Source organism: Carcharodon carcharias, chromosome 18 (assembly GCF_017639515.1).
Source record: "Carcharodon carcharias isolate sCarCar2 chromosome 18, sCarCar2.pri, whole genome shotgun sequence".
NCBI classification, from domain to species: domain Eukaryota; kingdom Metazoa; phylum Chordata; class Chondrichthyes; order Lamniformes; family Lamnidae; genus Carcharodon; species Carcharodon carcharias.
In genome coordinates, this window is record NC_054484.1 from 88,595,151 (window position 1) to 88,618,335 (window position 23,185).

The window sequence follows — 23,185 nt, forward strand, 5'->3', positions numbered from 1 at the left end:
TCAACATCTAAAATTCTCCTTCCTTAACCCTTATATTAATTGTCTCATTGCTGAAAGACACAGAACTGAATTCTTATTAACCAGTGGCCCATCGCAAATTTGCACTTTATGTCACAGAATAAAGAGAAGCAGAGAACAAAAAGGAAGTTAAGACGCGAGGAAAAGAGAATAGCAGGATATTATTTGTGTGAAACTTGCTATGCACTTGGTGAATCTGCCCATGCAAAGTAGCAAATTTATCAGAATTCAGTGTGACATTGTACAACAACTTACATTGATATGGTGTCTTTAACATAGCAAAATGTCCCAAGGCACTTCACAGGATCTTTAATCAAACAAAATTTGACACCAAGCCACATGAGGAAATTTGGACAGATATCCAAAAGCTTGGTCATATTAAATTATGAAAGATAATCCTTTGTCAGAGGCAAATCTGACTATGCTTTTAATGTAAACCTAAAAACATGTTTGGCAGACAGAATAGAAATAATTTTATTGGTGCACAAGTACAAGTCAGGAAAGTTTCATCTCCAACATCAAACTAGATTACAGAAACAAAAAAACTCAAAAAAGCAAAGTACAAAAAAAGGAATGGAACAGAGTGCAAACAGGTCAAATCAAGCAAGTCATGTAAAAACAGAGCAACTTGCAATGTTGATGAAAACATTTCTTGTAAAACAAAAAGGCCCTAAATATGCTGCAGGAAATCATACAAGCATAACTTCAGACTTGATGCAGTTACATGGTCAAGAAGAATGTTTGCCTCCTCCTTCCCAATACAAAGACTTGCTAACCAGATGCAATCTTAGAAACAGACTTTCTCAATAACAAATGATCAACACTTGATAAGTGATTGTGCGACAAAATATTCCCTTTGTTATCCAATCGGGAGAGCTGGCCAAATGCCTTTAACAGAAGGGAAACCAGCACATAGCCCTTTGAGAAACAAATCCTTTATTAGCACGGTTATAGGCAATGCATACACCTTATGTGCCAAGTCTTCAGTCAACAGTCCCAAACAAGCTCTTAAGCACGATTGGCAGGCTGAAATTTTATACGGTAAGACATGCCTGAAAAAGTGCAGTCACAAAAAAAATGCACACAGTTTAATTAATTTTTAAAAAACGGGGAGAAGAGAACAGAGTGCCAGCTCCTAACCATTTGTAGAGCACTCAGTAGAGATCACCCAAAAGCATAAATCAACAGCTTAAAAATATAACCCAGGAAAAAAGTTTTTAATACCATAAACCAGATTTAAATTAGGTGGCCATCAAGCTAAACCAAGCTTAAATTATATTTATATTGAGAGCATTGGTGAGAACAGTGTGTGCTAAATGCGCTGGGGTATCCTTTAGTCCAACCAACATTCTTCAAGTTTACAGATCAAAGTTCACACAACACATACACAAGATGACTACCACAAACTAGTTTGAACTCTGGATTTGATTCCACATTCAGCTGGTTTTATCTATCAGCAATTAGTGAAGCTGTTGCAGGTTTAACACTGATTTAAACAGAAAAAGCTGCTCACACCCAATGCACTTTGTTTTATGTCCATACAATCACAATGTGAATGGTAACAATAGTGAAATGCTAGCAAGGTGAGAGCATTATTATGCTTTTCTTTGCAAAAAGGTCAAACACTGTAACACAATCTACACCAAGGTGTTTTTTTCCTGTGGGGAAAAAATGCCAAGGAGCAGATGACAAGTCCTTTCCTAAAGGTATCATTCCAATGATTAAAGAATACACAACCCGAATTAAATCTACCAATGCTCCAGCCATTGTAATTTACTTTTTTTTTAGTGTGGTGGCGGGGGTGGAGAGGGAGGGAGGAAAGAGGATGGGAGCATAATTTGCAAATAGCCTAATTTACAGGCACACGTGTTTGTGTATACATACACACACCCCTATGGAAAAGTTAAATCTAATTAGCCAAAAAAATTAATTTTGCACAACACACCATTACTTTTGTAAAGCAGGAATTAACACTCTTGGTTACACAGCGGAAGTGTGAAATGTTATGAATTTACTCACAAACAGTCCTTTTCCCAAGGTGCTCTTGCACTACAGTAGTACAACCTCTGCCGAAAAACTGGTCTCTCTTGGTTGGCTGTACTCCATAACATAAACAAGCCTTGACCTTGTCCACAGCGCATCTGCTCCTGGGATAAAGGAACCAGTTGTAGAACAGAAATGTGGAAAGTTGGCACACAGTTGCCACTCTCTCACAACCCGAATTAAGTGTGCATACCCTCCCGGCAACATTGCATTTTCTAATTGGGGTAGGTCTTGGGTTTCAGTTTGCATTTAGCTACCATGCATTTTTTCCCCAATTGGAACACTGACCCCAGAGTTGGACACTGTAATGATTATACTCCATCTCAAGGCCGAGGGGCAATGGGGGAAGGGTGCGCTGGGAAATATTTCACCATATATGGTTAAAAACATATAATGTTAGAAGCAAGTTGTCAGGCAGAGGGTTCCGTTTGTCAGTAAACATTTTTCTCTCAAACTCCCTTTAACAGAGGTCCATGCCCAAGATTCCAGAGAGAATGTGCGTGCATTTCTTTGAAAAAGAATTAGTTACAGAGGTGGAATAGCTAAATCTATGTGAGGTTAAATGGTTTGATATCCAGCGTGGCTCCTCTTCCTTCCAATCAGATAAGCAATCAACACAACAAGTACAAGGCCAGCAAGAGCTGCACCAACAATGATTGGGATCAACATGTTGTCTTTATCCATTTGGCATTCTTCAGCTGACAAAACAAAAATTAAGATTTAAAAACTCATTGCTTAAAGCTAGCTTCAGAACCTCAAATAATGCAGATGGCATCCTTTAATGTAAGGTAGTCAAAATACATGTAATCAGGTCAATGCACCTTTCATTTCTATAGACAAAGCTAATTGAGGCCGATACGGAATACTGTATAATGTAATTGAAGACTTCTGCTATCAAGATAGCGTCAAGTCTTTATAAGGAACTCTTTAATGATATGCATGATAGGAGATAATCACTCAACCATCTTGTTCACATGATGCATTTAGCAAAGTATTAATATATTAAAATTGCGATAACCTACCAGTTGCATATTTTGAGTTGTTTACTCCGAATGGCTGAACATGGAGCTCAAATGCATTGATGGAGAAGCTTGGGTTCACCTGCAGTGTTTGTTCGGAATGGCACATATAAGATTTGCCTAAAGTTGTCTGTAGGTAGTTCAGGCTTTCATTTTTGGCCATAAATTCCTTTCCTAATTATGAAAATCAAAGGAAATGGAAGAACAGAATTCAGGTTGTTGCAATGTCTAGGGAGGCAATAGAAAGTGAAACAAAAGTAAAATCTTCCAAGAATAAACAGTATCCCAGTTATTGTCAACCTTACATTGGGGCAAGACTATCAGCAATAGGAGAATACAGTAAAACCTTCACGTATAGAGCCTTGTATTGGATTTGTTTTCAGAATGTCAGTGACACTGGCATTTTGTGGTCCATTTCTAGTCACCCTGAGGGTAGTAGGAGTCAAGCACAGAGTGATGATAAAGTTACACACAGGCCAGATATCCTAAGATACATTAATGAACCAAGCTGGGTTTTAAAATTGATAATCCTGAGGCTTTCATGGCTTTTCTTTTGGTGCTGATCGGCACATTACCAGAGATTTACTGATGGGATTTGGAACTAATTTCTGAATTAATAGTGCAGTACTACATCTATTAGACTACTGTATTCCATCTGAATTTTTCCCCCCACAGTAACAAGTTATAATTAACCTGGATTAAGAACTAACCTCAAATAGAGACATAGCCTCAATTCAGACCAAAATCAGAGTAGGGAAGGTGAAAGTATTGATACAAGAAAAAACTGAATTCAAAACAAAGAATTCTAATTGCAGATATATATTTTCCAACAGACATTTATTCTTATTGTACAGTTCAAGAACCTTCAATTTCTTGAGCAAAGCACCATTACTCAAAGGAGATAGTCTTTTCCCATTGACTACCCTTTATAAATTTAAAAAATTTCAAACATTAGACCTTTCCTACTTCTATAATGATATAATATTGTCCACAGTTTGGGTAGCAACTGTAGATTAATCAGTATTTTATATACATTTTACCACAATTTCTTTCCACTTGTAATCTACGCCTCAATTTATAAAAGCCATTTTTATAACTTTATCCATTGGTACACCCTTGAATCACACCTATCACCTTTCCATTGAGGGTATTCCTCTACACACTCCTTCAAGCCCCCCCCCCCCAATATATATTACCTCACTCCTCCACAGTATATTGTCCCTGTCACCTGCTTCTTATTGCATTCACTATACTATATTCTCCCCAGTACCCCCTGAGAAGCGCAGGGGGATGTACTTTGACAGAAAGGATAGGTAGAGGCAATGTAGTTAATGGCACAGTTCTAACACACATGCAGGGACAGTGGAACCTGGGGATTAATCTTAGCATGGGTTTGTTAAAAAGATGTATTAAATATCGAATGCAAACAAAACCCAAAATTTTGAACAGTATTTTGCAGCTAATTAAAAATTATAAATATTTTCATTGGTGACACAGACAAAACCAGCAAGGAGGTGAAGGATGTAGTACAGCTAGGTCCATGCCTTCAGTCTCCTTTGACAGAAACTAGGAATCCAAAATGTGGGCCAAGTGAGCAAAAATCTGACATTATATCCCTGGCTTTGTCAAAAAAAGAGATCCTCCTCCAGACTAATGAATCGCTCCCCATGCAGTCAAATTGCAGGACCCAGTTGTAAGTTCTACAAAGAATATTCCCAATAGCATTTTTCAATTTCTGAAATTGAGTGACATTGCAATTCCATTAATGTAAGATGCAAGTCTAGAAATAATATAGCATTGGTCCTTCTATAAATACATTGTCTAATGTTAAACAGGCAGCTCCTTCTAGAAGATTGGGTATTTCAAATCCAAATAGTGCACACCTAGGCCTATCTGAATAATAGTTTGCCACAACTATCCACCATTTTAATTGCACCAAGGTGCATTTTCTGAAGGTTGAAACTTACCTCCAGCAGCAGGCGAAACAATGTGCGTGGAAATAGAGAGCTCCTTCAGGTAAAACTTATTGGTAGTAATATTCTGAACAAAAAGACAGCAGATTTCACATTACAAGCTAAATATCATTATGCAATCACACCTGAGTAACAGAGAGCTAGTTCTTTACAAAACCAGTGAGCACTACTATGGTCTTCTGTAATGCATTTTCAAAGTAAAGTCAGCAATTCTTTGCATAACAGAACATTGCCTCAAGTAATAATGTCAGTTTAAACGAATAGCATCAGTACAAAGTCAATTACAATTCCTCATCCAACAGAGGATTTTTGAAAGTTGCTTTAACAAGATTCTAAATACCCACAGTTCTGGTAAATGTTAACTTTGTACATTTAAGACTTTTTAAAATTCGTGGGCTTCGCTGGCTGGGCCAGCATTTATTGCCCATCCCTGGTTGCCCTTGAGAAGGTGGTGGTGAGCTGCCTTCTTGAGCCGCTGCAGTCGCTGTGGTGTAGGTACACCCACAGTGCTGTTAGAGAGGGAGTTCCAGGATTTTAACCCAGCAACAGTAAAGGGATGGTGCTATATTTCCAAGTCAGGATGACAATGACTTGGAGGGGAACTTCTAGGTGGTGGCGTTCCCATCTATCTACTGTCCTTGTCCTTTTAGATGGTAGTGGCCGTAGGTTGGGAAGGTGCTATTTACGGAGCCTTGGTGGATTCCTTGTAAATGGCTTACACTGCTGCTACTGTGCATCGGTGGTGGAGGGAGTGAATGTGGACGTGGTGCCAATCAAGCAGGCTGCTTTGTCCTGGACGATGCCAAGCTTCTTGAGTGTTGTGGGAGCTGCACTCATCCAGGCAGAGTGGGAAGAATTCCAACACACTTCAGACTTGTAGATGATGGACAGACTTTGAGGAGTCAGGAGATGAGTTACTCGCCGCAGGATTCCTAGCCTCTGAACTGCTCTTGAAGCCACAAGACCACCTGGCTGGTCCAGTTCAGTTTCTGGTCAATGGTAACTCCCCCAGGATGTTGATAGTGGGGGATTCAGTGATGGTAATACCATTGAACGTCAAGGCGCGATGGTTGTCTGGCACATGTGTGGCATGAACGTTACTTGCCACTTATCAGCCCAAGCCTGGATATTGTCCAGGTCTTGCTGCATTGAGATAAAAAGAAAAAACCGCAGATGCTGGAAATCCAAAACAAAAATACCTGGAAAATCTCAGCAGGTCTGGCAGCATCTATGGAGAGGAGCAGAGAGGTGCTCCTCTCCACAGAAGCTGCCAGACCGGCTGAGTTTTTCCAGGTATTTTTGTTTTTGCTGCAATGAGACATGGGTTTAATAGCGCAAGGCAACATTGAGGCAGACTAACCCAATTTGCCATTTAATGGTTCAGTTTACAATGACTGAGGGAGAAGATTACTTAAGCTGGGTCTCCAAATTCAGCGTATCCATTACATACACTAGGATTGAAGATTTTAAACTCCTGACAGCCATTTGGTGAAGCAGGAAATCAGAAGCCAATCTTTACTCAGTTTTAGATTTATTCAGAGTGAAAGGTTACCAAGTGTGTAACTCCTAACTCTACTCCTGCACCAGTGTCTCTTTGGATGATTACTTGAGCACATATAATCAATGTCCTCCACCTGTATATACTTAACCTTAATTTATGCAATTAACAGAATCAACCTGCACTTACCCCCCACCTGCCAAGGACTACACGACTGACAAACCAAAAACTGGAACTGATAACTTGATTGTGACACCCCACATTTACCTGAAGTTAAATTTTGTGACTAAGGAGTTTGTTCAGACTATTTCAGGTAAGAAAGAGCCAATGGGTCTGCGGGTAAATACACAATACATGCAGATCTTGAATGAAACAGACCAGGAAAAATTCTAAATAGGTTCCCAGTCTGAGCTGAGTTGGTAATCATATCCAGGATGCAGGAAGGGAACTATTATTATCTCAACAACCTCATACGAGGCAGAAAGTTAATCATTTCTTATTGCTATCAAATGATTCATGTGGGGCTCCGGGTCAGTTGAAGTCAAGGAAAAAGGCCTGAGCTCTAATGCCCCAAAACAAAAACATTGCTAAGTGTTTTCATGTTCATACACGAAGAACGGTCAAAGGCAGCATAACCAAAGAGAACATCACCAATGAGTTTTACTCTACTCAAAACAAAGTTATCATTTTCACAAGATGCAGGGAAATAGGAGAAAACCAAATGAAAAACTCTCTTCTAAAAATACACATCAGCAAAATGAAACACAATGGATCTTGCGTAACATATATATTTAATGCATCATCCTTAACTCACCACAACAAACACAAAATTCAGCTTGGTCCACTTATCTGCCAACTGAAGAGATGCACGATCATCGCTGCAGTTTCCATCCGAATGTGTTAAGTTTGGCTGGATGTTAAAAATTTTCAATGCAGTCTACGAGAAGAAAAATACACTCATTCACATTCTATTTTGCAATAGTGCAAGTGGTTATTATAGCAAGTAACCAAGCATGATTTTAATTCTCCAATTTTTTCCTTCCTGCTAACACCCCCTCCACATGTAATTCTAATTCTACATCTTCATCACCGTTCTCAACCCTATGAGCACTGTCAAGTCATGGATTTTTTAAAAAATTCATTTATGGGATGTGGGCATCACTGGCTAGACCAGAATTTATTGCCCACCCATAATTGCGCTTGAGGTGGTGATGATGAGCTGCCTTCTTAAACCACTGCAGTCCATGTGTTGTGGGTACATCCACAGTGCTGTTAGGGAGGGGCTTCCAGATTTTGACCCATTGACAATGAAGGAATGGCAATATAGTTCCAAGTCAGGATGGTGTGTGACTTGGAGGGGAAATTCCAGGTGGTGGTGTTCCCATCTATTTGCTGCCCTTGTCCTTCTAGATAGTAGCAGTGGTGGGTTTGGAAGGTGCTGTCTAAAGTGCCTTGGTGAGTTCCTGCAGTGCATCTTGTAGAAGGTATATACTGCTGTTACTATGAGTTGGTGGTGCAGGGAGTGAATGTTTGTGTTTGGGTACCAATTAAGCAGGCTTTGTCCTGGATAGTGTCAAGCTTCTTGAATGTTGTTGAAGCTGCACTCATGCAGGCAAGTGGGGAGTATTCCATCACACTCCTAACTTATTCCTTGTAGATGGAGGACAGGCTTTGGGGAGTCAGGAGGTGACTTACTCACCGCAGGATTCCCAGACTCTGAGCTGCTCTTGTAGGCGCAGTATTTATATGGCTAGTCCAGTCCAGTTTCTGGTCAATGGTAACCCCCAGGATGTCGATAGTGGGGGATTCAGCAATGGTAATGCCATTGACTGTCAAGGGGCAATGGTCAGATTCTCTCTTGTTGGAGATGATCATTGCCTGGCACTTGTGTGGTGCAAATGTTACTTGCCACTTGTCAGCTGAAGCCTGGATATTGTCCAGGTCTTGCTGTGTTTGGACATGGACTGCTTCAGTATCTGAGGAGTCGCGAATGGTGAACCTTGCACAATCATCAGCGAACATCCCCACTTCTAACTGTATGATGGAAGGAAGGTCAATGATGAAGCAGTTGAAGATGGCTGGGCCCAGGAACCTTGAGGAACTGCTGCAGTGATATCCTGGAACTGAGACGATTGACCTCCAATAACCACCTTTGTGCTAAGTATGACTCCAACCAACAGAGAGATTCCCCCCGCCTCACCCCAATTTCCATTGGCTCCAGTTTTGCTAGGGCTCTGTGATGCCACACTGGGTCAAATGCTGCCTTGATGTCAAGGGCAGTCACTCTCACCTCACCTCTACAGTTCAGCTCTTTTGTCCATGTTTGAACCAAGGCTGTAACAAGGTCAGGAGCTGAGTGGCCCTGGTAGAACCCAAACAGAGTACCAGTAGCAAGTTATTGCTGAGCAAGTGCTGCTTGATCGCACTGCTGATGACTCCTGCCATCACTTTTCTGAAGATCAAAAGTAGACAGAATCACGACTTCTGAACATGAGTAGACCAAAGTCAGCTATCATCACACCCAACCACAAACTCAAGTCATTTGCAGACACCATCCCCTTCTCTGTCCATTCACACAGCCTGCAATGAGACCCCACAAAATCCCTCAGTCCAACTTTCTGGAATGCCCTCCCTAAACCCCTCTCTCCATCCTGTCACCTCCCTACATTAAAAACCTAGCTTCTTGGCCAAGCTTCGAGTCAAACTTGCTAACCTCTGTTCCTCTATATCCAACCTGAGCACTTGGAATGCTTTTTATATTGAAGAGGCTATCTAAATGCCATTAGGAGTTACCAATTGCACAGATAGGACAATATAATAGGAAGTTATCCAAAACTTTCTGTATTCATCTGATCACAGATATAGATGGCTATGTTGGTTAATGTTAAGAAACAAACCATAAGGTCACTTATTCAAATAATAGTGTCCTTCAAACCATATAATTTCTAGGGCATTGAAACCTTAAATAACCTTGCTATTTAAGCTGTTATTTATTCTTCATGGTTAAGATAGTAACAGAGATTATGTGACTACTATTTGGTGGGACTATGTAGACGGTGATAGACATGTAGTCTATGCTTCAGGTATCATACTAAATTGTGAAGATATTAGTACAGCTGCAATAGCTCAGTTGCTGCACTTCCAGTACAGTGGAGGAAAGGGCCTGAGCATTAGAGTTTACCCTGGCACATGTGGCAGCTCATTCTGTAGCAGAGGCCCATCACTAGAAGCTTTATGGGCTGTTAAGTTTCTGTTGAGTACTCAGACTGCTGGGAAAGAAGAGAGAGAAGAATGGGTCATTCAGACTTGAAACGTTAGCTGTGCTCCTCTCTGCAGATGCTGCCAGACCTGCTGAGTTTTTCTAGGTATTTTTGTTTTTGTATTGGATTTCCAGCATCCGCAGTTTTTTGCTTTTTACTCAAGCTCCAAAGCTGGTTGTGAGCCTTCCTGCTTCAGGCTCTGCATGGGGAGATTTCTTTGTACAGCAGAACTGAACAACATGCAGCATAATACCATGACCCTCGGGACACCAGCAAGGTATTTAAGAGCCTCAGAGCATCCTCAGACCAACACACACACCTGAAGCATACCATCAATATCTAAATAGTGCATTTTCCAAGAACTCTGGTTGAAGGACTACTTTAGTTAATGTTATTAGCCATAGCAATAAAGAGTAGCCTCAATTTCTCAGAATCTACCCATCCAAGTCCCATTCCTGTCGAGAGCAGAAGCAGGAATTTGCAATGGCAGCAGCTGGGACAGTAAGTCATGTGATGATGCTGGTCTATCACCATGGGTAGGTGGAACGGGAAAAAAACTCCCTTGGCTGCCAAGAGTTGTTTATTGCACTTGGCACAAGACAAAGCTTGTTGGAATTTTACATCTGAACAGGCCACCCTTTATGCAAGATTACGCATAAACAAACCACCAATTGTTATACAGATCAGAGGGGATTTCTGCACTAACTAACATACTCCCTACCTCCAAACAGAATTGTACATTTATTCAGCCCACAGACAAAAGAAGCCTCATCATGAAAAGAATCATCAGACCCCCCTTCAATATACGTTCTAGCACCATTCCCCTACAAATTAAATAAAAATATGATCGATATATTTATTAAAATGTCACAGGCTATAGCCTGTGCCTATCACAGTTGTAGATGGCACTGTAGCTCCCATAGGAGTAATATTGAACGCACAGCTATCTGAATTAATGAGGTAAACAACAAATGAATCTCAGTACAGTGGCTAAAAAGTGAAGTAGTGCATCCTCAGGCAGCTTGCACTTGATCCTTAACAAAGGGCAGAACTCAACACTCTTTGGTGACCTAGTGCCCAACGATAATTTCAGCAACACAGCTCATCCCTATGTTTGGATTAGCAGTCACAAGATTTTTCTTTTATGGATGAAGGTGCCACTGACAAGGCCAGCATTTGTTGCCCATTCCTAATTACCCTTTTGCTGAGTGTCCTGCTAGGCAATTTCAGAGGGCAGTTAAGAGTCTGATATGTGAACACGTGAACATATGAATTAGGCGAAGTAGTAGGCCACTCGGCTCCTCAAGCATGCTCCGCCATTTAATAAGGTAATGGCTGATGATTGTAACCCCAACTCCACATTCTCACCTATTCTGATAATCTTTCACCCCCATGTTTATCAAGAATTGCTCTACCTCTGCCTTAAAAACATTCTAAGAATCTGCTTTTATTGCCTTTTGAGGAAGGCTTGTAACCCTCAGAAAAAATTTCTCCTCCTCTGTCTTAAATGGGAAACCCCCTATTTTAATACAGTGACCCTGAGTTCTAGATTCTCCCACAAAAGGAAACATCCTTTTCACATCCACCTTGTCAAGACCCCTTAGGATGTGTGTTTCAATCAAGTTGTCTCTTACTCTTCTAAACTCAAGCTGATACAAGCCTAGCCTGTCCAACCTTTCCTCATAAGACAACGTGCCCATTTCCAGGTACTAGTCTAGTAAACCTTTTCTGAATTGCTTCCAATGCATTTACACCCTTCCTTAAATAAGGAGACCAATACTGTACGTAGTACTCCAGAAGTGGTCTCACCAATTCCCTGTATAACTGAAGCATAATCCCCACCTTTTGCATTTCATTTTTTTTCGTTCATGGGATGTGGGTGGCACTGGCTAGGCCAGCATTTATTGTTCATCCCTATTGCCCTGTTCAGAAGGCATTTTTAAGAGTCAACCACATTCCCTTCAGCTTTCCTAATTACTTGCTGTATCTGCAAACTAACCTTTTGTGATTTATGCACTAGGACACCTAGATCCCTCTGCACTCAGAGCTCTGCAATCTCTCACCATTTAGGTAATAGTAATAGGCTGCTTATCTATTTTTCATGCCAAAATGGATAATTTCAAATTTTCCCACATGATACTGCATTTGCCAGATCTTTGCCCACTCACTTAACCTATCTACATCCCTTTGCAGCCTTATTTCCTTGTCACCTCTTACTTTCGTAACTATCTGTGTCATCAGCAAATTTAGCAACCATACCATCAGTCCACACTGCTATGGTTTGGAATCACATATAGGCCAGATCAGGTTGTTAATGTTGAAATCCTGTTACAAACTAAAGCATGCACTTCATTATAAGCGAGAACTAATTGGGGAAGATTAGGAAATTATTCTCAAGGATGCAAGAACTGGTTTACACCAGGGTAGGGGAGGAAAAACTAGTCTGTGCCAGTGCTGTGTTGTTTTGTAAATAAACCTGTGAAAAGGAAAGACTAGCTCCAGATTCATCCTTTACTCAATGAATGGACAGTGAGTTGTAAACATAAGGACAGCAGATTTCCTTCCCTAAAAGACATTAGTGAACCAGATGGGTTTTTGTTTTAAAAATGACAATCGATAATAATTTCATGGTCACCATTTCTGAACTAGTTTTCAAGTCCTTTTTAAAAAATTAATTAATTGAATTTAAATTCCATATAGCTCCCATGTCCCCAAAGCATTAGTCTGGGTCTTTTGGATTACTAATCCTGTGACATTACCACTATGCCATCATCTCCTCTGGGGTTTATACACCTAGGAGGTAAACTTAAGAATGTTAATTGCCAATGTCATTTTGAGTTTTATAAATAAGGGCTTTTAAGTACAAACCAAATAAGTTATAATTAGGATTTGGGTAGGGTAGTAGACATAGTTTTGGACATTCCACTGTACAGAGAGCCTGAAGTATCAGTTCCTCAAAAGGTAATCTCAAAGAACCCAGTAAAAATGGTCTCATTTATCTAAGTTCTGGAAAGGGTTAGTAATAATTCAAGCTCTCTCTTTAAATCTTCTGTTCAAGGCAAAAAAAGCAGCCTTCGTATGGAATACTCCATACATTATCCTGTCTGGTCTGAAAAGGTGGATGATGCCACACCATCAGATCAAGATACAGAAACAAAAACTAATTTCCACAGAAACTGAGCAACCACAATATTAAAGCAATGCTTAAAAAAAAGACTGAGTCCACCCACAAGATTTAAAATAGCTTGTTTGAACTGCAGTTATTACACAGTCTGATAAAACTCAAACAGATACTCCTTAAAAGAATGTATAGCCAATTAAGAGTACTGAACAAAAACATCACGGAATAGGAGGTGGTAATTCAGCATATCGAGTCTATGCCAGCTCTTTCGAAGAGCAATCCAGTTAGCTATGTTTCCTGGCTCTTTCCCTGAATTTTTCTCCTTTAAAAATCTTTTCAATTCCCTTTTGAATTCTGTTTCCACCACCCCATCAGGCAACTCATTCTATTGCATAAACAATGTTCTTTTACATTGCCTGTAGTTTTAAACTTTTACAGAACAGTCCTCAGTACTACTGCTCATCAGCCTAGGTTACGTTTAAATCTGTGGAGAGAGGCTTTTACTCATGGCCTGCCTGCTCAGAGACGAAACCACAACCAATGAGACATGGCCTACACTTTAAAAGTGTTGCTACAAGAATTATGTTAACAATTCTTATGGTGCAAGCAGTACTTATAAAATTTAACAGCTCTGCCAAGTTACACAAATATTGGTCTGCAATATATGAAGACAATTATTACAATACATTTTCTTAATGAAGTGCACGAATCCAAGTTCAACTGTTAACTATAATTAGCTTCAGACACCTGTAGCGTAAAAAGCATTCAGTATTTATACAGCAAATCTGGTGGGCTTAACCCATTACGTGAAGTTGGCAAAACTGTTTGAAAAAGACAACATATTATGTACATTCCAAAAAAAGGCTGACCATAAAGTCATATGACTTAAAAATAAATGGTCTCAACAGGTTTATTCCATAGATTTCCCCCATTACCTGCTCAAACCTAATCTACATTAGATCAGGTCACATAATAAATTGATTTTAATCCAGCCAAGTCGTACTCATCAGTAAATGGAAAATTGTCCTTTTCCAATTTTGTATCTGATCACATTCCTCTTGCCTACACAAGGTTAGCTGGGATAGATTGCACATATTTTGGGGCCAATTCTCAAGGCAACAAACATGACCCAAATCATTCTATAATGGTACGTAGACTCAACAGACTGAATGGATTTCTCCTGTGCTGTAATGACAATGTATGCAAGCCATTAAATTAGACAACCCCATGATCAAGTAGAGGACATGCTCAACTTCTGAGATTTACAAAAGCATAATTTTCATAATACTTATAAATAAATTAATCCTTGCCATCACTATCCTCAATCGAAAATATCCGAGTCAGCTGATGCATGTTGCCCATGCTGTTACGGAATGTGCTTGATCATACCGCACTCACTGCCTAGTTAATGAAATGATTCTTTTCAAAATTACATTTTGGGTGCTGAGAGGATGTTTCCCCTTATGGGGTAGACTAGAACTAGGGAACGGAATTTTAAAATAAGGGGTCTCCCATTTAAGATGAGGAGATTTTTTCTTTCAGAGGGTTATTAATCTGCAGAATTCTCTTCCCTAGAGAGCAGTGGAGGCAGGGTGATTGAATATTTTTAAGCTGAATTAGACAGGCTCTTGATTGACAAGGGAGTCAAAGGGTATAGGGGTAGACAGGAAAGTGGAGTTGAGGTCACAGTCAGTTCAGCCATGATCTTATCAAATGGAGGAGCAGGCACGAGGGGTCAGGTGGCCTATTCCTGTTCCTAATTATATTTTGTATGGTAGAACACCGAAATACCTCCTGTTTTATACTACTTCAACTGTAAAAAATCAAGTTGGTTACCTTATTATCTGGGGTAACGTGCGTAATATTGAGCTGCAGTCCCATCTCTGCAAGCAGACAGGTCCTATTGCCAGTGGTGACATTATATTTTCCTAGAACAGGATTCTGTGTTGGTGGTGTTGCAGTAGTTGGGGTCAGGGTGGTAACCAGCGTTGTAGCAGGTGAAGTTGGAGTTATATCAGCCTGGCATTTAGTTTCTGAAAATAAAATTGATCTGATGTAAATACATGAAAAAATTCCACTGCTTTCAAACATTTTTGGTTGAAAACTTCGATATGGTGTCAAGCTGAAAATGCTTACCAATTTTACTGAAATTATTACTTGGAGGAAAAGCTTCCATTCGAACCTGGCTCAGAGTTACATTTACATTTTTCATGTGCACAGTAGAATCACTTATACACCTGTATGTTGTATTCATTTTTGCACTGATGTCCATCAACCTGGAAGACTTTACCAAGGTACCTGGATAGATTTTCAAAACAGCAACTTTACAAAAAAAGAAACTTCAGAATTATCTGAAATCGGAGAATATTATAAAACCCCAATTCAAATTTTCAACCCACAAGAAAATGGCCCTTTTTAAAAAAATACTCACATCATCGAACTTGATTTTGTCCTTCATTTGGGTCCTTCATCCCCATTTGGCGGAATGATTTACATAATTTTTATGAGCATATATAGTCACTTACATAAGAAAGAGTAGGAGTATGCCATTCTATAAAATCACATTTAATTTGATTGTGGCCTTAACTCCACTTTCCTGCCTGCCCCACAATCCTCGACTCTCCTGTAGATCACAAATCTGTCTAGCTCAGCCTTGAGTATATTCAATAACCTCTGCTCTTTAGCGGACAAAATTCCAAAGATTAAACACAGTCAGAGAAGAAATTCCTCATCTCAGTTTCTCTAAAAAGAAACCTGTCAAGCCCCCTCAGAATCTGATGTTTCAATAAGATCACCTCTCATTCTGCTAAACACCAGTGAGTATGGGGCCAACCTACTCAACTTTTCCTCATAAGGCAACCCCTATTCTCTTAACTGCCTCTAATGCAAATATATCCCACTGACACCAAAACTGTACATGGTATTCTAGATGTGGTCTCACCCAATGCTCTGTACAGTTGTAGCTAGGCGTCCCTACTTTTATACTCCATTCTCCTTGTAATGAAGGCTAACATTCCAATTGCCTTCCTAATTGGTGTACCTACATGCTAACTTTCATGCCTCTTATTCGTATCACTCTGCAGTCTCTCTCCATTTAAATATTATTCTACTTTTCTATTCTTCCCAATAAAGTGGACAACCTCACATTTTCCAACATTATACTCCATCTACAAAGTTTTTGTCCCATTGCTTGGTGATAATGTGCTGGCACTGCTTTAGCAGAGTATCTTTCAGTTCATGCCATAAACTGCCAAAAGTACTTTATCCAATGGCTCTGGAAAATCCATGTAAATCATAACCACTCCATTTCCTTTCCAAAGTTGCCTTTTCATCCTACACTTCCCTCATGATCATTGATTAACATCAGACTAAAATAAGCCTGAGTCACCTTTTTTAAGCAACACTCTTGGAACAACCCCATCCTATTAGGATGCTGTGAAGAGAAAGCATTCTCGATGGTTAATACACATCTATGTAATTTCATCAACTTTAATTCCACTGTCTATTAGCAATGTGACGTATGCTTTGTCATTTCCTAGCTCCATCCAAAGAAATTCTATCTTGGCTACCTGTTTAAATCTTGACACTTTAGCTTCTTAACACTGTCTCAAACATCACTACCTTTCTTTTTCCATCTCTACAATCAGGAAACTGCCCATCCTGACCCAGCTGTAGGCATGTTGCAACCACAAAAATTTGCATTAGACTGTCTGATGTCTGAAGCATCTACAGATATAGACTATAACTTACCATTGGAACTTGCATTTGGAAAAAATGTATGGTCACTCCATTTGCAAGAAACAGTCAGTACATCCATCTTGTATGATGCGTTGTGCCTCGAGAAGTTCATGCTGAGAGAATGACCATCCCCAAAGCCTACTACCAGTAATGGTGCAGTCATATTATTACAATTACTACGGTTGTCTACATCTGCATCCTCTGGGAGGGAGAACAAAACTGTAGCCTGAAACACAAAAAAATTCATAACTGCTTAACTCGCCAAAGGTTAAAATCATTCAGCACATAATTGTGCATAAATGATGGTTTAATTCTCCATATCAAATTTGTTTGGGCAAAAATGCGTTCATTATTGTGCACTCGTTTTTGTGAATTCTGCCTTGTGTGAAGCCATTTCAGTAACTTTCACAGAGTTGCTCTTCTGGGGCATTAAATTTCTGAAATTCTTAAACTTGCTCCAATTATTTTTAAACTATGAATATTAAAAAAATGTACTAAAAGTTACTCAAGACTTCACTCTCCATTTTGTCATACAGTAAAACTGCTAATCCTGCAGTTAATACTGTATGCGATGCCAAAGCGTTTCAATATGCATATATCCAGCATTGTGCATATCGCATTTAGCCACGGCTAACAAGTCCTTCAAAGGCTGAGGGACTCACTGCGTTGCCACAACTAGACAATCTGTACACTCAAGACATTCCCACTTATTCATTCCTGGTTTACTTGTGAACCACAAGGCTATTTATCATGCCGTTCTTCATTTATGGATCCAAAATAAACTGCAGTTCATAGCTTCAAGACTAACCTAAACAAAAGCAAATTTTACCTAGCCAACTGGACAGACAATTGTAACTGTCCTCAATGAACAGCAAGCATAAACAACTAGAAAATTCTAAAATGTAGGTGGAGAAAATTGCCTGAGAGTTAAAAGAGATTGTGTCTCTTGTGGAGGCGAGATTGGGGAGGTACTTCAAACCTAGGATATCTGAAAACCATGGCTCGCACGGCTAGATTAATCTCTAATATTCTGCAGCATCCTAGAGACTAGTAAACAGAAAAAGTAAATATAAAACCATGTCTCCAAAAGACAAAAGAATGATGCAAACTCTGTTCAGCTACAGTTCACCTACTCTGAGCTTAGTTGGTTTGATTCACATACCTGGGCAGGGTTTTGTCCATATGTAGTTCATGGATCACGTATAATAAATATCATATAAACATCAAAAATCTGTTGCTAAATTACTTGGTAAAAATTATTTTGTACCTTCATGGTAGGTTTCAGCTAAGCTCCCCATGTTCCCTGGGGAAAGACAACTCAGTGAAACCCCTCTTCTTCCCACCCCTCACACACACTTTAATCAGCCCATCTTCCTCACCACACACACACACCCCTCTTTCCCAACCCCAACTTACTCAGCAGCCCCTCTTCCCAACACCTCCACTCAGTCAGAATCCCCACTTTCCCAAACTCCCTCCCTTCCCACTGATTCATTTAGCAGCCCTTCTCCCAAACTCTCCATTCCTGAACTCTCACTCAGCAACCCCTCTTCCCAAACAACCCTCCACCTAATGAACCTCAGAGACTCTGGCCCCATTGCTCCCTACACACCCACACCCCCAACAGTCTCCAGCGACACCCCCCCCCCCAACCCCTAGCCAGGCCTGCTTGACCCTTCATCTCCACCAAGCAGCCAGCAGCAAAGTTTGTCCTCCTGGTGGGATGAGTGACCGCAGCTGGGAGCTGGGTCCATGTTGGCGTGAGACTGAGTGGCAGCTCCCCTGGATTCTGTTCCCTGCCTCAGCCTGGAAAATCTCCATCAGTAATGAGGCTATCAGCTGGGTTTGTCTAGATTAGAGGTGATGGCAGATGGGGGAAGAAAAGGTCAGAAAAAAATTAAAAGGGCAAATTCCATTATTCAAAAGTCGGAATTTTACCAAACGGCAGAAATTTCTCATCCCAGAAATATGCCCACTTTAACAATAAATTTAGAAAAATTTCAGTACAAAGACCATCAGCACTCACCATTATCGAGAGGTATATTGGACTGCAACTTCTGGCGCCCACACAAGCAGTTAAACGCAGAATTCCAGAAACTGCTGTCTGATTTTCCCTGCTCCACCACAAGATATGCTCTAACAGTATCTTACCATGAGATTTGGCACTCAAACAGGTGGAGGTATGAAGTTGCAGCACATACCCGCCAAACATGCCAGAAACTGTTAGGGTTAGTACATTTTGGCTGTTAGTGCATTGTTATCAATTTAATTAAAATTAATGCCAAACCACTTCTCCAACATTGCAAATTTACACTCGTATATAGCTACTCCAGATTTTAAGTAATGTTGAAGATATTTTTTAAAATTGTTTCCTTTGTCTCATCTCTCTCTCAACCCCGTCTTCCTATCCCTTTCTTGTGCATTCTGTACATGACGTTACATTAAGTATTCTAATTTAGACTTCCTGGTTTAGACTGCTTGCATCAGCAAGAATTGAGACACGTGGTTGCTTGCCTTGTACACACATTCCCCCAGATCCCCTTAGACAGCGCATTGACTGACATAACAATCAGTGTAGCAGCTGTAGGTGTAATGAATGTTGGGTGTTAGTTGTTTGTTAATCTGGGCCATTAATCAGACAGCAATAAACTTCAACATTTAAGTAGTTTTTCTCTTTTAGACAATTTACAAGCCTAAACAACTTGGGAGATCAGTAGGAGTTATTTTCCAATGTAAAGAACTCACAGTATTGTCATCAGTGTTGGACAGCACACCTACTGGAGGGGAATCTCTAACTAGCATTATTCAGGATTCACCGTTGCTTTGAACACTGAATTGCAAGCCTGCAGTTTGACCAAACAGGATCATGGTGCATAAAGGAGAATGCACATCATGCAGCAGGACTAACTTCCAATTCTCATCATCTGCCCTCCAGTAAGCTCATTTACTCTTTCCTGTCACAAGTAATATTCGCTCTTGGAGATATATGTAGCCTTAAAATCTCCCTTCTGCTGAAACGTGGTAGAACTTCAGTCCTGGCTGCTCTCAATTTTAATCAAAAACTTTGCACTGAAAGCACAGCCACACAACACAGGGTAGCTATTTATATCTAACTCTTGCTCTGTAGGACAGAGTGCTGGTCCTTGTAGTCCATTGTTAAATATAAGACCAAAAGAAATTGCACTCCATCCATCTAAACCATTGCATAATGTACCACTCAACTATCCAATCCTCCAATATCTATTCTAATCCTTTCATATTTACTGCTCTCTTTCCCAACCTAAACCATTTGCCCTCCTCACTCCTGAGATTAAGCCCATCCCCTGGCTCTAGAGTTTGTACCAACCTTTGTACATCATAGCAAAAGATAAGGCTAAAGCATTCACAACAATCTTCGGCGAGAAGTGCCAAGTGGACGATACATCTGGCTTGCTCTGGAGTTTCCCAGCATCACAGATGCCAGTCTTCAGCCAATTCAATTCATTCCACGAGATATCTAGAAATGGCTGAAGGCACTGGATACTGTAAAGGCTATGGGCCCTGACGTTCTGGCAACAGTACTGAAGACTTGTGCTCCAGAATTTGCTCCACCCCTAGCCAAGCTGTTCCAGTACATCTACAACACTGGCATCTATCTGGTTATGTGGAAAATTGCCTAGGTATGTCCTATACACGAAAAGCAGGACAAGTCCAACTCAGCCAATTACCGCCCCATCAGCCTACTCTCAATCATCAGTAAAAGGATGGAAGGGGTCATCAACAGTGCTATTAAGCGGCAATTACTCTGCAACAACCTGCTCACTGATGCCCAGTTTGGGATCTGCCGGGGCCATTCAATTCCTGACCTCATCATGGCCTTGGTTCAAATCTGGACAAGAGAGCTGAGCTTCAGAGGGAGCTGAGCATGACTGCCCTTGACATCAAGGCAGCATTTGACCAAGTGTGGCTTCAAGGATCCCTAGCAAAACTGGAGTCAATGGGAATCAGGGAAAAACCTCTCTGCTGGTTGGGGTTAAACCTAGCACAAAGACAAATGCTTGTGGTTGTTGGAGGTCAATCATCTCAGTTCCAGGATATCATGTAGGAGTTCCTCAGCGTAGTGTCCGAGGCTCAACCATCTTCAGCTGCTTCATCAATGACCTTCCTTCCAATCATAATGTCAGAAGAGGGGGTGTTCACTGATGATTGCACAATGTTCAGCAACATTTGCAACTCCTCAGATACTGAAGCAGTCCATGTACAAGTGCAGCAAGACCTAGGCAATATCCAGGCTTGGGCTGACAAGAGGTAAGTAACATTCATGCCACACAGATGCCAGGCAATGACCATCTCCAACAAGAGAGAATCCAACCATCACCCCATGACATTACCATCACTGAATCCCCCACTATCAACATCCCGGGGGTTACCACTGACCAGAAACTAAACTGGGCTAGCCATATAAATGCAGTGGCTACAAGAGCAGGTCAGAGGCTAGGAATCATGCGACGAGTGACTCCCAAAGCCTGCCCACCATCTAAACAGCACAAGTCAGGGGTGTAATGGAATACTCTCCATTTGCCTGGATGAGTGCAGCTCCAACAACACTCAAGAAGCTTGACACCATTCAGGACAAAGCAGCACGCTTAACTGGCACCCCTTCCAAACACATTCACTTCTTCCACCGCCGACAGTGGCAGCAGTGTGTACCATCGACAAGATGCACTTCAAAAACTCACCAAGGTTCCTCAGGCAGCAGTTATCAAACCCACGACCACTACTATCTAGAAGGACAAGGGCAACAGACACATGGGAACATCACCACCTGGAAGTTCCCCTCCAAGCCACTCGCATCCTGACTTGGAAATATACCGCCGTTTGTTCACTGTCACTGGGTCAAAATCCTGGAACTCCCTCTCCAGCAGCACTGTGGGTGTACCACACGGACTGCAACAGTTCAAGAAGGCAGATCACCACCACCTTCTCAAGGGCAATTAGGCAATGGGCAATAAATGCTGGCCTAGCCAGTGACACCACATCCCGTAAATGAATTAAAAAAACAAATTTTCAGAGTTCAGTTAATTGATTCCAGAACAACTGAAAACTTCCATAATATTTCCCCCGAGCTTGCTTTTCTCCACTGTAACCAATCTCACGTTCTTCCACCTCTCCTCATAGCTCAGATTTCTTAAGTTAGCTGTCAGTTTGGTTGCCCTCTACTATTTCCAATGCCTGAATATCCTTGCTGCAGAGCAACATTTGGCACTGGACACAGGTGTAGCCATACCCAGATTCATATGTGAAGGTAGCAAAGCAGTTAATAAAATATATGGGATCCTCAGCTCTATAAGGCACAGAGTACAAAAATCAGAAAATTATACTAAATTTGTATAAAACATTAGTTTGCCCCAGCTGGAGTACTGTGCCCGATTCTGGGCACCACACTTCAAGAAGGATGTGGAGGAATTGGAGACATTACAGAAGAGATTTACTCGAATGGTTCCAGTGATGAAGGATTCCAGTTACATGGACATACACAAGAATAAATAAAAAGAATGGCTGAATGATCAATGACTAGAAGGCAGAGTTTTAAGATTTGGAAATGCATTGTCTGCTAGAGTAGTGGACACATACCAAAGTCAGGAATTGGATACATGCTTGAATGAGAAAAATTGCAGGGTTATGGGGGAAAGAAAAGTGGAGATGACTAACTGGACTGCTCTTCGAAAGAGCAAATTTGAGCTGAATGGCCTCCTTCCATGCTGAATTATTCTTTCCTACGATTCCTACTGAGAGGATTTACTATTGTATTTTACCATGTAAAAATTGCAAGAGAGTCAAATTTCTGTATAGCGCTGCACACAGTGTTTCATTAAACTATCCATCAATATCCCAAGATCCTTGGTGTTGCTTTTTATAGCCCACAGCCATTAAGTTTCCAACCATTGTTCCTCCTGTTAATATTTCCCAGAAGAGCTAAATACCTGAGCAGAGCTAAGCTCATCGAACTTGCCCCAAGCATAAACAAACAATTCAGCATGTCAAAGGGTATTTAAGTCACTTGAACTTCAATCCAAGCACTTGAGTGGATTTTAAACGTTATCCAGTACCGAAGATTAAAGCTCAATTCTGTTATTTTCAAAGCACAGAGAGCATCGCTGCATATCAACTTTAGCACTGACAAAAATCAGATTAATTTTCTTTTTACGAACACCTTTGTGAGCTTTTGTTACATTTTGTGTAGGCGATTAGTAGAGTTGACTTTTAATCATCCAACTGATTTTTGAGACTGAGAGATTAAGGGCTATGCTATGGAAACAATTATGTTACTTACTTCCTTTTTAGCAGTGGTTTCATAGCTGACTGAAAAGTTGGCTGAGAATTCAGCTAGCAAGCATATTTTACTTCCATCTTTCACCTCAAATCTCTTCATCAAAGTAACCTGTAAAAAACCTGCATAAAGAAAATTATGCAGTTAAAAAAAGGAAAGCACTGAAACACTCACTAGAAGGCGATACTTGCAAACACTCACTCAA

General features: G+C 40.6%; 1 protein-coding gene across 2 annotated transcripts in view; it reads right to left on the bottom strand.

The window, feature by feature from the left end:
* Window positions 1-467: 467 nt before the first annotated feature.
* The window catches only part of LOC121290628 (lysosome-associated membrane glycoprotein 1-like), a 30,512-nt gene continuing 7,794 nt past the window's right edge, over window positions 468-23,185 (bottom strand). For both annotated transcript variants that reach the window (XM_041211307.1, XM_041211308.1), the window contains exons 2-9: window positions 22,984-23,102; window positions 16,683-16,896; window positions 15,069-15,230; window positions 14,769-14,965; window positions 7,366-7,488; window positions 5,048-5,120; window positions 3,084-3,254; window positions 468-2,759 (exon numbers count right to left, since the gene is read on the bottom strand). In XM_041211307.1, coding sequence (XP_041067241.1) covers window positions 2,620-2,759; window positions 3,084-3,254; window positions 5,048-5,120; window positions 7,366-7,488; window positions 14,769-14,965; window positions 15,069-15,230; window positions 16,683-16,896; window positions 22,984-23,102 — 1,199 coding nt within the window. In that variant the 3' untranslated portion in view covers window positions 468-2,619. The remainder of the gene's footprint in view (window positions 2,760-3,083; window positions 3,255-5,047; window positions 5,121-7,365; window positions 7,489-14,768; window positions 14,966-15,068; window positions 15,231-16,682; window positions 16,897-22,983; window positions 23,103-23,185) is intronic.